The 16,277-nt window shown below is 44.8% G+C and overlaps 2 protein-coding genes across 9 annotated transcripts in view; one reads left to right on the plus strand and one right to left on the minus strand.

The window, feature by feature from the left end:
* KYAT3 (kynurenine aminotransferase 3) overlaps positions 1-16,277 on the minus strand; it is a 206,874-nt gene that overhangs the window by 38,572 nt on the left and 152,025 nt on the right. For 2 of the 7 annotated variants that reach the window (XM_062191688.1, XM_062191690.1), the window contains one exon: positions 8,634-8,733. In XM_062191688.1, coding sequence (XP_062047672.1) covers positions 8,634-8,732 — 99 coding nt within the window. In that variant the 5' untranslated portion in view covers position 8,733. Of the gene's footprint in view, positions 1-8,633; positions 8,734-13,903; positions 13,927-13,982; positions 14,003-15,517; positions 15,705-15,936; positions 16,120-16,277 lie in introns of those variants that run through there. The other 5 variants (XM_062191683.1, XM_062191685.1, XM_062191686.1 and 2 more) reach the window with 5 other exon arrangements.
* The window catches only part of LOC133759924 (guanylate-binding protein 5-like), a 91,357-nt gene continuing 91,240 nt past the window's right edge, over positions 16,161-16,277 (plus strand). For both annotated transcript variants that reach the window (XM_062191677.1, XM_062191674.1), the window contains exon 1: positions 16,161-16,241. The gene's annotated coding sequence lies outside the window, so the exon portion shown is untranslated. The remainder of the gene's footprint in view (positions 16,242-16,277) is intronic.

Genomic DNA, 16,277 nt, shown 5'->3' on the forward strand with positions numbered 1-16,277 from the left:
CCAACTGCAACTGACCTGCTTGGGAAACTTGGCTGCTGTCTCTCTGCATGTCACTGTTCTCCAGAGACCCAGAGCTGACAGACATGCACATACGTGTATGAAGGAGAGTTTATCAGGGGCATTGGTTCCCGCAACGGTAGCAGCCCAGAGGTCCCAAGACAGGATGTGTCCCAGCCAGAGAGCCTGGGCTGCTGTTATTGTGGCTTGATTCAAGTTCAAGGCCTCTGGACCAGAGGAGCTGAGATGTCTCAGTTCAAGGCTGAAAAGCCCAGTGCCACAAGGGGTCCATGGTGGAGTCCTGGAGTGAGACTGACAAACAACTGACAGCAGCCGAGACAGAAGCCAGAGCTCTCTTCCTGAGAGGCCCAAGCCCTTTCCCATTTATTCTCTTCAGACCTCCCGGCCCACTGACAATGTCTGCCCACGTCGAGGCCAAGTCTTCCTGCCTAGTGCACTCAGATTCACATGCCAATCTCCTTTGGACATGTTCAAAATAATGCTTTTCCAGGTTTCTGGGTATTCCTTAAGCTGGTCATACTGACACCATAAAATTAACCACCACAGTCTGTAATCTTGATTGCTCTGAAGTTCAGCTAAACCACTTGACAAGGTGCACTGTTAGCACAAATGACTCCATTTTGGTTTTTGGCCTGGTCTGTTGGGGAATTTAGTCCAAAACTATGGCTTCCTGTAACTTATTCAACAGCAGGACGAATCAAAAAGCACACGTATTACTTTTTTTGGCCACTAGATGGCATAGGGAAAAACAGAAAGTTCCTGTCAATGGTGGAAGAATTCAGAGTAAAACTGAGACGAAAGGCAAAGTAGGGAAAGAGGACTCCAAGATACGCAAGGAAAATATCTGGTTACAATGAGATCAAAGATGCACATACTTAAGTGGAACTAAACATTTTTTTAACACATAAATAATTATTTATTTTCATTTTATTTGCAAGGCAGAGAGACAAAGACAGGCTGGTTTACTCCCAAATAGCTCCAACTGCAGGGGCCATGCCAGGCAAGAGCCAAGAACCCAGAATTCAATCCAGGTCTTCCACATAGGTAGCAGGGACCCAAGTACTTGAGCCATTGCCTGTTGTCTCCCTAGATGTGCACTTACAGGGAGCTGGAGGCAGGACTGGTGCCCAGAATTCTCCATATGGGAGGCAGGCATTCCAAGTGGCCTCTTACTGGTTGTGCCAAATGTCCAACCCTAAGTAGACCTTTAAAACAACACACATTTAGTTCATTTATTTTATAGAGAATGGCCTCTGCCTGATATATTGTCACAGTTTAATGTCTGTAGATTGAACAGTGAAAGGATTAGAATTTGGAAAAATTTATATTTCAATGGAAAAATGCACTGGCCTCAGGATCCCCTTACAGGGTTGACTCTGCAGGGCTGGAACTTGAGCTATTTTGCGTAGCTGTAAATTTACGATAACGGAGGCATACAAACACTGGTTCTAACTTTTATTGAATTTTCTTCCCCTTGTAGACAAACCAGTTTGCCTTCACTTGTCATTCAGTTATTATACAAATTTGTGTATTTTGGCTTTTCCTTTGAACTGGTCACAACTTCTGTCTGGTTCCCTCATATCACTTGAATAAAATAAAACCCTTTAACACAGGTTCATTTTCATTTTTGTACTTTGTCATGAGCTAACCTTTTTCTGGAAGCTAGCTTTAAACATTACCTTTAGAGAGACAAGCTTACTGGACACAAGGGTTTCTCTGACTACGATCACAGAGGTGAAGAACTGGAAAACAAGCAAAACTGGAGAGTGAGGCAAGCGAAGAAGAAAAACCCTGATTTATTATTTATAAAAACTGGGCCCAAGCCCAAGATCACAGAAGAGAAAGTATTTGAGTACTGCCTGTACTCCTTGTCACTGGCCAGGTCCTTATGCCAAAGCCTACACAGTACAGTCCTCTCCCATCCAGACAGACACAGCTCCGGGCTTAGGGCAGGGCAATATCAGGCCAAGCCAGTAAGGACAACAGGCAATTAGGTCCAAGACTAAGACACAGGTAGTTTTGATATGGGGCCAATCAGAGTGATAGAATTAGGCTCATGAGCAGGAGGTCACACACCCCCTGCAATCTTGCCCCACTGTGCTCTCACCTATATCCACCCACCTGTCAGACTGTGTAAACACTCCCCTTTTGGAGGTGGATAAATGGCTGGAGCGCACTGAGCCAGCTCCCCCGCCCTCCTAATGCCGACTCTCACGCCTGCCCTCCTGTGCTTTGCTTGCCTGCTCTCTCGCCGCTCCCCCGCCAGCATGTCCTCTCTCTCTTACAGCCTCCGGGCTGCTCCCTGGAAAAGCCTGGTACAGAACTCCCTGTTTACTTTTTCTGACCCACTTTCCCTTAATAAAGCCCTCATGTTCCTGTGTATTTCTCTTTCCAAATAAATCCTGAACATTACCATGTTGTCTGTTTCGTATGGGCTGGCACTTAGAAATCAAAATAAACAGCAATAACCCGAAATATTAAATTCTGGTTTATGCTCTCCTACAACAGCTTCTGATGGATACCTGTACCAGGAAGAGAGGTAAACGTGGATAATCCCTCACAACCACCCCAAGTTCTTTGCCCGCTAAGATATGCCTGTATTCTGATGAAAGTTTCCAAGATTATTTAGCACAAAGAGCTTTCAAGCCAGATAGACCTTAGTTAGAAACTGAACCCGAAAATCACCAAGGGTGTGAAGTAGGCAGGCTAACTGTCTTCTCTGAGATCCAGTTTCCTCATTTGTTAAACGGTGAAATGACTGCCTACCTCATGTAAGGGCTACGGCGATTAAATGGGAAAACACAATTCTTAGCATATAACACACTCCAAAGACAGTGCCCATTCGGAAAACAGAAAGATTCTCTTAGTTACAAGTACGATGAGGAAGGTTGCACCAAAGGGCGTGAGCTGTTGAATCTGAACTCAATACATAATCAAAATTGTGTGTATATCCAAAAAAGGCAATTGTTTTCTCTAACGAAGGACAGATTAGGAAGAAGCAAAAAAATTTGTTTTGGTTGCTATAAAACGTTTCTTTTGTGCTTCTCTTGTTAGAAGTTAGACGCTAGCCTATGTGTATGAGAGGGGCCAAAGAACACACAGGGGTAGTTTGTGCATTTGGTGAGGGGAGCAGCTCAGAAGCCTGAGCCTCTGAAGCAGACCGGTATTTGGCAGGAGTCTTGCCCGGGTCTGCCAACCTTGTTTGGTGGGCCCCAGTCCTCTCCTGGGGACAGCTTAGGGGAATCCTTCCCACTCTTTGCCAGGCAGGCTAATTGGTCCAATAACACTGGGAAGAATTTCATAAATTCCACACCCAAAAAGCCACCTATTCAGCAATATCTGGGGGGGGGGGGGACTCCTAGCCAGATCTATAAAATTCCAGCATTATGGCTTTTAGCAGGTAAAGTCATCGCCTGTGACGCTGGCATCCCATGTGGACACTGGTTTGAGTTCCAGCTGCTCCACCTCCCATCCAGCTCCGCCTGAGAGGGCAATGCAGGATGGCCTGAGTGTGTGGGCCCCTTCACCCACATGGGAGACCTGGCTCCTGGCTCCTGGTTTTGCCTTGGCCCAACCCTGGCTGTTGCAGCCATCTGGGAATCTGGGAAGTGAACCAGTGGATGGAAGATTGATCTCTTCCCACCCCCCCATCCCAATCTTTCAAATAAATTTTTTTTTTCTTTTCTTTTCTTTTTTTTTTTTTTTTAACTTTTTGACAGGCAGAGTGGACAGTGAGAGAGAGAGACAGAGAGAAAGGTCTTCCTTTTGCCGTTGGTTCACCCTCCAATGGCCGCCGCGGTTGGCGCGCTGCGGCCAGCGCACCGCGCTGATCCGATGGCAGGAGCCAGGTGCTTCTCCTGGTCTCCCATGGGGTGCAGGGCCCAAGCACTTGGGCCATCCTCCACTGCACTCCCTGGCCACAGCAGAGAGCTGGCCTGGAAGAGGGGCAACCGGGACAGGATCGGTGCCCCGACCGGGACTAGAACCCGGTGTGCCGGCGCCGCAAGGCGGAGGATTAGCCTAGTGAGCCGCGGCGCCGGCCCAAATAAATTAATAAATTAAAAAAAAATTCCAGTCTGAAGGCAGATTGAGCTCTCAGTTACTTTCTGAGATGCCTGCCTGGACTGTCAGGTGTATGTCCTTTATTTATTTATTTTAACTTTTTTAAAAGATTTATTTTACTTGAAAGTCACAGTTACACACAGAGAGGAAGAGAGAGGGAGAGAGAGGGAGAGAATAATCTTCATTTAGAGGTTAGTCAATCAGATTGTAATTTGTAGCCTATTTGGCTTCCTATTCTTCTTTCAAGAATAATCTGTTAACTACTTATTCTCAATATATACTTCCCAAAAAAGGACTTCTCAGGGAAATTACTCTACGTGATAATATGGATACATGTCATACATTTGTCAAACCCATTAACTCCCTGGCTTCCTCCCTTACCCATCTCTCTTTCCACTCATCTATCTACATTCTACTTGTTACTTCGTTCTCTGACATTCTAGCATCAGAGGATAATCAAGATTTTATCTTCCAATTTTCCAAGCCTTTGAGAAGTAGGTTCTCAAAGAGTGAGAATGACTTTCATCCTGGGTTACATGTGCTTCTTTTTCTTTATGCATGTTTGTAATATTTTCATTAACATTTCAAATACTATTTAAATTTCAGAATAAATACAAATATTTTAGTAAACAGGGAAAATAATACAGAAAAGTGTAGCTCATCCTTCGTTCTATTCCCGCTCTCAGAAGTAACCTTCAAAATAAGTTTTCAATGATACTAAGGATGGTATGGATGAAAAGAATTTTCCAGTGAAATGAGTTTATAGTAAGTGGTTTGGCTGGTTCTGACCAGTCTTTCTTGATTTAAAATTATTCTCTCTATTCTTGTGCACACTGATCAGTTTGCTTTTTTCATGTGTCCATCAAGAGCAACTATTTGAGCAACCACTGTAAATGCAAAGCCTCGGAAGAACTGCATGGACATTCTGCTGTTGTCATTAAAAGTACAAGTGCTTTGGAAAAGGGTTTGGCAGCCACTTAAAAATTAAACATGGGGTAGATGCTTGGTGTGTTGGTTAATATGCTGCTTGGGACCTCTGCATGCCATATGGGAGTGCCTGGGTTCAAGTCCTGGCTCTGCTCTGGATTCCAGCTTCCAGATAATATGCACCTGAGAAGCTCAAGTAGTTAGGTCTATGACACTATGTGGGAGACTCAAATTGAGGTCCTGGCCCCTGATTTTGGACTGGCCAGTCCTCACTATTATGGACATTTAGGGAGTGAACCAGCAGATAGAATATGTATCTCTCTGCCTTTCAAAGAAATAATCAATTAAAAAAAAAAAAAAGAAATTCAGTGCCTCCCATCCCCCAATTAAACATAAAGCTACAATATAATCCAATCATTCTACTGCTAGCTATGGGGAAGGTTGATTGCATCCAAAATAATCTGTAAGTTTCAATAATGCATTGTCAGTGGTCCTCACATAAGGTGTACATCAGAATGACCTGGAAAGATTTTTCAAAAGACTTAAAGATTCAGAAGAGGGCTGGCGCTGTGGCGCAACAGATTAAAGCCCTGGCCTGAAGTGCCAGCATCCCATATGGGTGCTGGTTCTAGTCCCGGCTGCTCCTCTTCCCATCCAGCTGTCTGGTATGGCCTGGGATAGCAGAAGATGGCCTAGTGCTTGGGCCCCTGCACCCACGTGGGAGACCTGGAAGAAGCTCCTGGCTCCTGGCTTCGAATCAGCACAGCTCTGGGCATTGCGGCAATCTGGGGAGTGAACCAGAGAATGGAAGACCTCTCTCTCTCTCTCTCTCTGTCTCTGTCTCTGTCTCTACCTCTCTCTGTAACTCTTAACTTTCAAATAAATAAAATAAATCTTAAAAAAAAAAAAGAATCAGAAGAGCTCAGGATGAGTCCTGGGTATATGTAGTCTAACAATGCTCCATGAATGTGAATTTTGCACACAACCTTCTTTGTGAAACCATAGTTTCATATGATTAACTTGGATAATGACAATTTCCAAACAATTTCTTCTGTGTATGGGAGAGAGACTGAACTAAGGTAGCTATGATGGCAATAAAGAGGAAAGGCAGAATTCAAGAGGCACATGATGTACAGTTCATTGTATTTACAAGACAAGAAGTTAATGATGGTGTTTATGAAAATTTCAAGCCTACACAAAATTTAAAAGATTAGAATTAGATTAAACAATGCAAAATTGTTTTCATCTTTTTATTTTTATTTTTATTTTTGACAGGCAGAGTTAAACAGTGAGAGAGAGGGAGACAGAGAGAAAGGTCTTCCTTTCACCCCACAATAGCCACAATGGTCAGCGCGCTGCGCCTATCTGAAGTCAGCAGCCAGGTGCTTCCTCCTGGTCTCCCATGCGGGTGCAGGGCCCAAGAACTTGGGCCATCCTCCACTGCACTCCTGGGCCACAGTAGAGAGCTGGACTGGAAGAAGAGCAAACGGGACAGAATCCAGCTCCTCAACCAGGACTAGAACCCGGGGTACCTGTGCCACAGGCGGAGGATTAGCCTAGTGAGCCGCCACTTTGGCCCAGTTTTCATCTATTTTTGATTTATAAAAAAAAAAGTCATATGATTCAACCTAGCAGAAAACACTCATTTATATATCACTGAGATTCACTAATTGTCAAGATCTTGCTTCTGCTGCATATTTCTCCTTTTATTCTTTCCTAAGTGTATAATTATTTTCAAATGCTTAATATTACAATATTCTATGAATAATTAAATAAAATTTTAAAATTACCTGTTTTTCTTAACATTTGAAAATAAATGAGTCCTGTTAACATGTAGATGGGTTTTTTATTGTTGTCTGTCTCTGAGTCAACACTTTCCCTCTCTGTATCGCCTTCAGACTACTGCAGCGCTAGTCTTCCTAAGTCACACTTGCTCTTGAGCACGTGGAAGGAATGCTCAATGTGTCTGGAGAATTCAGCCTTCTTGATGATAAAGGTGAAGACCATAAGAGATCACTGTGTAGAGTTGGGATTCACCTGGCCAAATCTAAATTTGTTCAACTACTTCATAGCTTGCCAAACTATGCAAATGAACACAGGAACTATGTCCAGAGTTCATACTGCTGAGTCATTTTAAAGCAAATTATAGACCTTAAGTCATTACACCACTGTAATATACTTGAATGTATTTCTAGAAAATAGTGTTATTTTCTTATATAACTGCAATGTCATTACCACACTTAATCAATAATAATTCATGGTATCACCTCCTACCCAGTCCACATTCATATTTCTATAACTGTCTTTAAAAAACGTCATTGGGGTGAACATTGAGTCTCATGGGTAAGATACTAAGAAATTTGTATCCCATATCAGAGGACCTGGATTCAGTTCCTGGCTTGTGACTCCAACTTCCTGCAAACGCAGAGGCAGCAGGCGATGGCTCAAGTAATTGGGTCCCTGGCTGTCATTTTGTGGCCATCTAGGGAGTCAATCAGTAGACGGGAGTTCTCTGTCTCTCAGACATATATACATGCCATCTGATTTAATATATCTTTAAAAAAATATCCTTTTACATTTGGTCAAGTTCCTAAACAAGGTCCATACATTGTCTTTGGTGCTTATGCTTCTTGAACCCTTTTCTTTTCTTTTTTTTTTTTTTTTTTTTTTTTACAGACAGAGTGGACAATGAGAGAGAGAGAGACAGAGAGAAAGGTCTTCCTTTTGCCGTTGGTTCACCCTCCAATGGCCGTTGCGGCAGGTGCACTGCGCTGATAGGAAGGCAGGAGCCAGGTGCTTCTCCTGGTCTCCCATGGGGTGCAGGGCCCAAGCACTTGGGCCATCCTCCACTGTACTCCCAGGCCACAGCAGAGAGCTGGCCTTGAAGAGGGGCAACCGGGACAGAATCCGGCGCCCCGGCACTGGTGTGCCGGCGCCGCAAGGCGGAGGATTAACCTATTGAGCCACGGTGCTGGCTTCTTGAACCCTTTTCCATCTCAGAGCAGTCCCTCTGCAGTACTGCTGCCCTCCCCCCTCCACTCCCACCCCGTGCCACATTCATTTGTAGAATAATGGGGGTCTGTTATCTGTGCTGTGCTATGATGCCATTCTGCATGTGCATGCTTGCTTTGCCCTGATGACACTTTACTGCTCCTCAATCTACCTCATTCCCTATAAACTGGAAGTTGCAGGACCAGCAATGGCTATCACAATACTATCGCTTCTTGAGTAGAAACAGTATGTTCTTCAGTGAGCCAGAGCTGGACAAGGGTGAGGACTGTTTTTGGCCATGCCACTCACAAGCTATGTGACTTGAGACAAGTTACTGCTATTTAAGCCTCTACTTATTTACTCATTTATAAATGAGGACCATAACAATTCTTAAAGGTTTTGTGAAGACAAAGTGAGAAAAATGGACATGTAGCATCCTACACATTGATCCTGACACAGGCAAGCAGGTGCTCAGTGGATGCCAGTTCTAGTCAATGACAAGAGACACCTTTAGCTAATGTAATAGAAATAATCATTCTAATAGAGTGACTATAAAATCACCTACAAACTTGTATCTTTTTTAACATTACAGAGAATGTACAATAATTTATCCATAAGTGATAAGCAATACCTACAGCAGAAGTAGAGAATCCCAGGATTTCTGAAGAATAAATTGTCTTTAGGAGTTCTGTCCTATTGCCAAGAGAGCAGAGCCTCCTGTGGGCCAAAAACATGCTACAGGAAAAAAGGAAAAATGGAAAAAGGGAGTAAATATATGACCGTTCCAACACTATCACACATTTATGGTGAGATGCTAGGCCATAAGCTTACATATAACAAATATATTTTTTGATAACTGAGTTTTCATTCTCTCTAGTTTTCTTATTATAATTTCTCATCACTGCAATCACTGTAATCAATCTATTCCCCCTTACACAAATTTAGACTTCATTTTAAGACTAGAGATCTGTAAGGATATTTTGAATGAATAAGATAAGGCTTTAGTCAAGAGCATTAGAATTCAATAAGTGGGGCCGGTGCTGTGGCGCAGCAGGTTAATGCCCTGGCCTGAAGTGCCAGCATCCCATATGGGCGCTGGTTCTAGTCCCGGCTGCTCCACTTCCAATCCAACTCTCTGCTATGGCCTAGGAAAGCAGTAGAAGATGGCCCAAGTCCTTGGGCCCCTGCACCTCCGTGGAAGACCCAGAAGAAGTTCTTGGCTCCTGGCTATGGATCAGCACAGCTCTGGCCGTTGCAGCCAATTGGGGAGTGAACCATCGGATGGAAGACCGCTCTCTCTTTCTATGCCTCTCCTCTCTCTGTGTAACTCTTTCAAATAAATAAATAAATCTTTTAAAAAAAGAATTTATTAAGTGTAATTTCCATTTCTAGCAGCTATAAAATCTAGAATATTCCCATCCAGTAACTCAAATTCCAGAATCACCTGGAAAACAGTCACTGATAAAAGCACAAGTTCTAACAGTACATTCAAGTTGTTAGAACAGGTTATTTGGAAAGCTATTTGAAAGGATGGATAACAGTAGGCCCATGACAAAAAGTTTTCAGACTTCAACAAATCTGTAGAAAAATGGAATTAAAAGATGTTTATTCTGGTACAAAAGTTTTTGGAAATCCAAGCAGCTTTTTTAATTTTTATTTTTTATTTCATAAATGTGAATTTACAAAGTGCAACTTTTGTATTGTTGTGGCTTCCCCCACCAACCTCCCTCCCTCCCGTGGCCCTCCTCTCTCCCTCTCCCTCTCCCATCCTGCCCTTTATCGAGTTTCATTTTCAATTACCTTCATATACTGAAGATCAACTTAGTATATACTAAGCAAGGATTTCAACAGGCTGCATTCACACAACCGCACAAGGTATAGGGTATTGTTCGACTAGTAGTGTTTTTAAGTTTCATAGTAAAACACATTAAGGACAGAGATCCTACGTGAGGAGCATGTACCCAGTGACTCCCGTTGTTGATTTAACAACTGGCACTCTTATTTATGATGTCAGCAATCACCCGAGACTCTTGCTATGAGCTGTCTAGGCTATGGAAGCCCCTTGAGTTCACCGACTCTGAACTTGTTTAGTCAAGGCCATGTCACAGTGGAGGTTCCTTCCTCCCTTTAGAGAAAGGCGCCTTTCTCCTTGATGGCCTGTTCCTTCTCAAGCAGCTTTTTCACAATGTACATCTGACATGAACTTCCTGAAGACCCCTGAAATGAATAAATCTTAGGTTATTTCCTCAGAAGAAACTTCCCTCTGCAATTCTGTTGACAGCTAGCAAGCCCTATCAATAGACTGCAGTTCCATGACAGGCATGCATTCTAAATGGCTTCTCTACCTGTCAGGAAATTATCAGTCATGGGCAGACGCAGGGTGATCAAAGGCAAGGCAACTCCATTACTATCTTGCCACTCAGAAGCAGAAGGACGTCCAGCTTTCTGAGAACTTTCACGGAGTTGTATTCTGAGAAAGTCATTCTCTAGAGCATATAAGGCTGCTGTTTCAGTGTGTGGCATCTTCTGTATCTCTAACAGTTGTTCAAACCTTAGACAAGGAGGCATACCCTGAAATCTAAGGGGGCACTGACACTAGCTATGAATCTCGAAGTTACCCAAATGTGAAGGCTACATAAAGGTTTGGCTGTGAAAAATAATACAGTGGAATATAAAACCCTGCTCTTCTTAATAAAATCTCAGCTTACAGGATTGCATCTAAAAAGGCCTTCCCTGGCCTTGCAAGATAACAACTTCTTAGCTATTCTACTTAACACCAGCATACTATTAACTTTCTGCAAAACATTTTTTTTTTTGTTTGTCTGGTTACTCATTCACTCTAGCCACGAGGCCTTGTTTGGCAGCTTAAAATGTAAGCTTCAGGAACACATACCTGGTGTGTTAAGTTTAATACTGCATGAGTATTCTCTCAAACAGTATAGTCACTCACTGAATGGCTAAATGAATATATAAAGTCACATTATGAATTAATGATTTAAGTGGGCTATTATGAGAAGAATTCTTTCATGAAATATTGATTCATTTTGTAAAGAAATAGATAACCTTTATATTTTGGGTCTCTCACTTCAAAGACCAAGTTTTGAAATCAAGCCATGTTTTTTCTCGTGATGCTAACTGTTCTGTTCTAGAACAAATATTAATTGGATTAGGTAGTAGGGGTCATTTTAAAGAAAGGAATTAGCAAAGAACATTAACTATACTGAATAATCATTTATATCACAGAGGACTTTGAAGCAGGACAACATTTTTTTTTCAGCAAACAAATGTTCATTTCCTTAAGTTCAGCATGATTTCTTAGGTTTTTGGGCAAAGTACAATCAAAATGTTTTCTTACAAGTAGAGAAATCTAACTTCTTGAGAAAAATTGGTGGTGGTGGGGCTGTCATTACAGAAAGAGAAAAGGACTGAGAATCAGGATGCCTGAATTCAGTTCTCATCTTGATACTAGATAGGTCTCTAACCTTGGATAAGTCACTGGCTCTTGCTGCGATGCAATTTCCTCATTTGACAAAATGACGAATGAATGAGTCCTTGGTTTTGAAAGTAATCACAAGCCGGCGCCGTGGCTCAACAAGCTAATCCTCCGCCTAGCGGTGCCGGCACACCGGGTTCTAGTCCCGGTTGCCCCTCTTCCAGGCCAGCTCTCTGCTGTGGCCAGGGAGTGCAGTGGAGGATGGCCCAAGTGCTTGGGCCCTGCACCCACATGGGAGACCAGGAGAAGCACCTGGCTCCTGCCTTCGGATCAGCGTGGTGCGCCAGCTGCAGTGCACCGGCCACAGTAGCCACTGGAGAGTGAACCAACGGCAAAAGGAAGAACTTTCTCTCTGTCTCTCTCTCTCACTGTCCACTCTGCCTGTCAAAAAAAAAAAAAAAAAAAAAAAGAAAGTAATCACAGAAGGAACCATTAGGTCACTGGCTGGTCATGTGTGATCTTAGGCTGGAGCACTTGGGAGATCTCCCTGCCAAGGTGTGGTGAGCCATGTCCCACCAGGCCTCAGTGTCTGAAACCATACCAAATCTGTTTTTCCCTGGAAATCCTGACACCTCCCCTGTCTGCCTTCGGCAGCACCTCACACTTCCTGGTAACTGACCCAGCTCTCCCTTCTTCCACTTCCAAACCTTCCACTATGGCTTTGGGGACAGTTGCAGCAGCAACAACAAATTCCATTCTACCTTGATATTCTCAGTGCGTTTTCTTTACCTCCTTGCTCTAAGTTGAACCTTACTGCCCTCCAAAGATATCACTTCTCCATTCCTCATTGTTGGATTTTGTACTTGGTGAGAACATCTGAAATTTACTCCCTCACACATTTTCAAATTTACAGTATTTCATTACCAATTGTAGTCACCAGGTGGTATCACCCACCTCTTTCTTGCTATTTTACCATTGCCAGACTATTTACCCTTCTCATCTGCCTCACTGATATTACCTCCTGACCTGCTGCTGACTCCCCATCACTCATTGAGGAGAGGTCCTGAGGCAGCAACATAGTTTTCTCAGCCCCAAGTGCTGTGATCACCCTGGCAAATTTCAGTGTCTTCAGAGACAACCAGTCAAACAACAGTCATACACCTGAACGTTACTGTCATTCTCCACGCTGCCTCACTCGCCCTCTCCCAGTGAGTTCACAGAACTGGAGTGCTTGAGAAGTCATCACAATAGCACAGGTCCATGGCTATTATTCTCAAATCGACCCCAATACTCGCCAGCACTTCTAACTGAATTTTGCAAACAATACCAATACTTCTCTGCCACACTCTAAAATGACTATTTTACTTTTTAACCCACATTCCTCTAATCTGAAACCCTCTACCTCCCTTCTCTCTCTCTTTTTTTTTTTTTTTTTGACAGGCAGAGCTAGACAGAGAGAGAGAGAGAGAAAGGTCTTCCTTCCATTGGTTCACCCCCTAAATGGCCGCTACGGCCACCGCGCTAGGCCAGGAGCCAGGTGCCTCCTCCTGGTCTCCCATGCGGGTGCAGGGCCCAAGCACTTGGGCCATCCTCCACTGCCTTCCCGGGCCACAGCAGAGAGCTGGACTGGAAGAGGAGCAACCAGGACAGAACCAGCGCCCCAACTGGGACTAGAACCCAGTGTGCCGGCGCCACAGGCGGAGGATTAGCCTAGTGAGCCGCGGCGCAGGCCTCTACCTCCCTTCTTAGTCTAAGCAGGTGACTTTGCTTTTTATCAGAGAAAACACAAGCCATCAAATGGGACCCACTACAGATGGTCCTGGACTTAAGGTTCTTTGATATCACCATAGAGAGAAAGCAATGTGTATTCTGTAAAAATGCATACTGCATTCTGTACTTTGAATTTTTAAGATTTAGAGTCCCAAAGAGAGAGAGAGAGAGTCATATATCTTACAACTGCTGGTTCACTCTCCAAATGGCTGCAATGGCTGGGGATAGGCCAGGCCAAAGCCAGGAGCCAGGAGCTTCTTCTAGGTCTGCCATGTGGGAGCAGGAGCCTAAGGACTTGGACCATCTTCCTTTGCTTTCCCAAGTGCATTAGCAGGGAGCTGGACTGGAAGCGGAGCAGCTGGGACCCAACAGGTGCCTGTATGGAATGCTGGTGTTGCAGGGAGTGGCTTAACCCACTGGGCCACAACACACGCCCCTGTACTTCGAGTTTTGATCTTTTCCTGGCTAGCGATATGCAGCAGAACACTGTCTTGGGATGCTGGGCAGTGGCGGCGTTCCAAACCGCCATTCAGCCACAGAGTTACGAAGGGGAACAACTGATACCCCACAGTGTGCTGTGCTGCTAAGCTATGATGGTCAGTAAATTATGTGGATTAAACAGATCACTGATTTAGGGTATTCTCAGCTTATAATGGGTTTACCAGAGATGCAGCCTCATTGTAAGCTGAAAAACATATGTACCGAGACCTGATTCCGTCCCATCTCAACAAAGACCTTGCTCCATGGGTTATTCTCCCTTTCTCTTGTCTCTTCAACTTGCCTTGCTCTTGCTTCTTCCAGCTAAAAAAAGGCAAAACCAAAAATCACCAAAAATGAAACTCCTGACTCTGTTTCCCATTGCTCATTTCACCAGCTCTCACCTTTCCCTTAACCTCTACTCCACAATCTGGTGCAATCTGATTTTTGCACTTTTTACTTCATAGAGGCAGCTCTTGCTAAAGTCATTTCTGACCTTTATATTGTTTAATCCAATGGATGTTTTGCAATTCTCACTTTCCTCGTGTTCTCTGAAGATTCAGATACCACGTCCAAGCTCTCAGTCCTCCCAGAAACACCATGTTCCTTTGGTTTTTCACATTATAACCATCTCTAATTTTCTCTTACCTCTTCCTTACCTTACCATTAAATGATGGAACTCATCAAAACCCACACCTAGGCTCTCTTTCTTTTTTACCTATTACTTTACCACTAGGAATTGTGGGAAAATGGGTGAAAAAATGACTGCCAAGAAATCTAAGCAGATTGGTAGTTACAGATTTAGAACCTTTGGAGCAAGATGCTTCTCTCTTCCACTTTGAACACATATATTTTGGGTGGCATTTTTCTAATGCAGTGAACACTGCATATACATATTCACTGATAAACTAAGTAACTTTACCCATTTGGATGTCATAGAAAAGCTGGAAAAAATCAAAAGGGTCCTTAACTCTAAACGGTATTTTCATTGCATTTTTATAATTTCTCCCAATAAATAATGCTCTGTGAGGAAAACCAGGCAAATTGTGATTCAAGTGGTCTGGTTAATCCAATTACGGCAATATGTACCAAAGGTGAAAATGATTGACAGTAAATTTAACTGTCCGTCATCACAGGAGCAGACTCTTACAACGAAGATTCAGAAGTTATGCATGGCAGATTTGAAAGTGATCTGAAATTGCGAAGGTCTGGTGAACCGTTGGGAGAATTCAAAGCTACAAAGTAGGCAAAAGCAGTCAAGAGGATTTTTAAAATATAAGACGTTAAAAAAAGTTTAACGCTCTGGCCTGAAATCCTGATAATCAACCTATAAACAGTTTGCACTGGGGGGGGGGGGGGGGGGGGAGAGGTAGGAAGAGACTCAGTAATTTGCCAAACTCGAGAACACTGGGGTTAACTGCAAGTTCCAGGGAGATTAAGGAGCGGCAAGGGCAGCAGGCACTGGCATCAGGGAACAACCCGCACTGTTAGAAGGAAACGATTACGTTCATTTCACGCTCTGCTACTTCGCTTCCAGAATGTGTGCAAGGTTCACGACACACGAAACGGCATCCTGGTTGGGTAAGGATAAACCTCAGAGCCACATCGTTAGAGAAGAGGAAAGAAAGCCAGTGCTGGGCAAAGATTTAAGAGGATCCCACCCTGGAGCAGCCAGAAAGCTGCTCTGTGCAAACAGGATTCGCGTCATTTCCCATTTCCCCAAAAGGAGGAAAGAGAAGTGACAGGTAAGGGCAGGTGGCTTGGTCTGCAAGATCCAGACGCAACAGCTTGACCTGCTCTTCGCATTAAAAACCCTGGATTCCACTAAGATTCACTTACATGGAGAGTCAACAGCCTTCGTCTCCTTTTTTTAATTAACAAACGCTAGGTAATGCACGAACTGGCGTCGGTGTTTACCCTCCCGGAGCGCTTTCTAAAGGCCCAGATTACAAAATCAAGAGCAAATAGTGCAGGACATCTAGGAGACCGTTCCTAACCAAGTCGTTCCCTGTCCAGAGGAAACTGCCGGCTTCAGGGTGGGCCCTCTGCCGCGCCGCGGCCCGCCCGTGCGGCCGGTCGGGGTCCAGCCCCGGGCTCGCGCCCGGACTCCTGAGGGGCCGGGGCCGGGGCCGGGGCCGGGGCCGAGTCCGAGTCCGAGTCCGAGTCCGGGCGGAAATCCAGCGCCGGCTCTTCCTCCCGGCCGCGCCAGGCGCCCGCGCGCTCCCAGCCGGTCCGCTCCTCGCGCGCACCGCACTCACCTTCCTCGCTTCCGGACGCCAGTCCTGGGGAGCCTGGCCGGGCGCGCTTTGGGCGTGGGGGCGGAGCCTGCGCGCGGGCGGACTCTGGGGTCTGCCTCAGGGTGCAGATTGGCTGTGCGGTGGTCTGGAGTGAGGCCCCGGATGGGACGGGACAACCAGCGTGTGGCGGGCGGAGGGCGCGGAGCTGGAGGACGGAGGGGGGCGGGACACGGCCTGGATGTGGCCTAGGATTGGCTCTGGGCTCTGGGCTCTGGACTCAGGTCACGGATTGGCTGTGGGATCTCCGGGATCGCAGACTGGACCAGGTAGGCGGGAGGGCGGAAGCAGATTGGGGTGGGTGC

The sequence above is a fragment of the Lepus europaeus genome, chromosome 5 (assembly GCF_033115175.1).
Source record: "Lepus europaeus isolate LE1 chromosome 5, mLepTim1.pri, whole genome shotgun sequence".
NCBI lineage: Eukaryota > Metazoa > Chordata > Mammalia > Lagomorpha > Leporidae > Lepus > Lepus europaeus.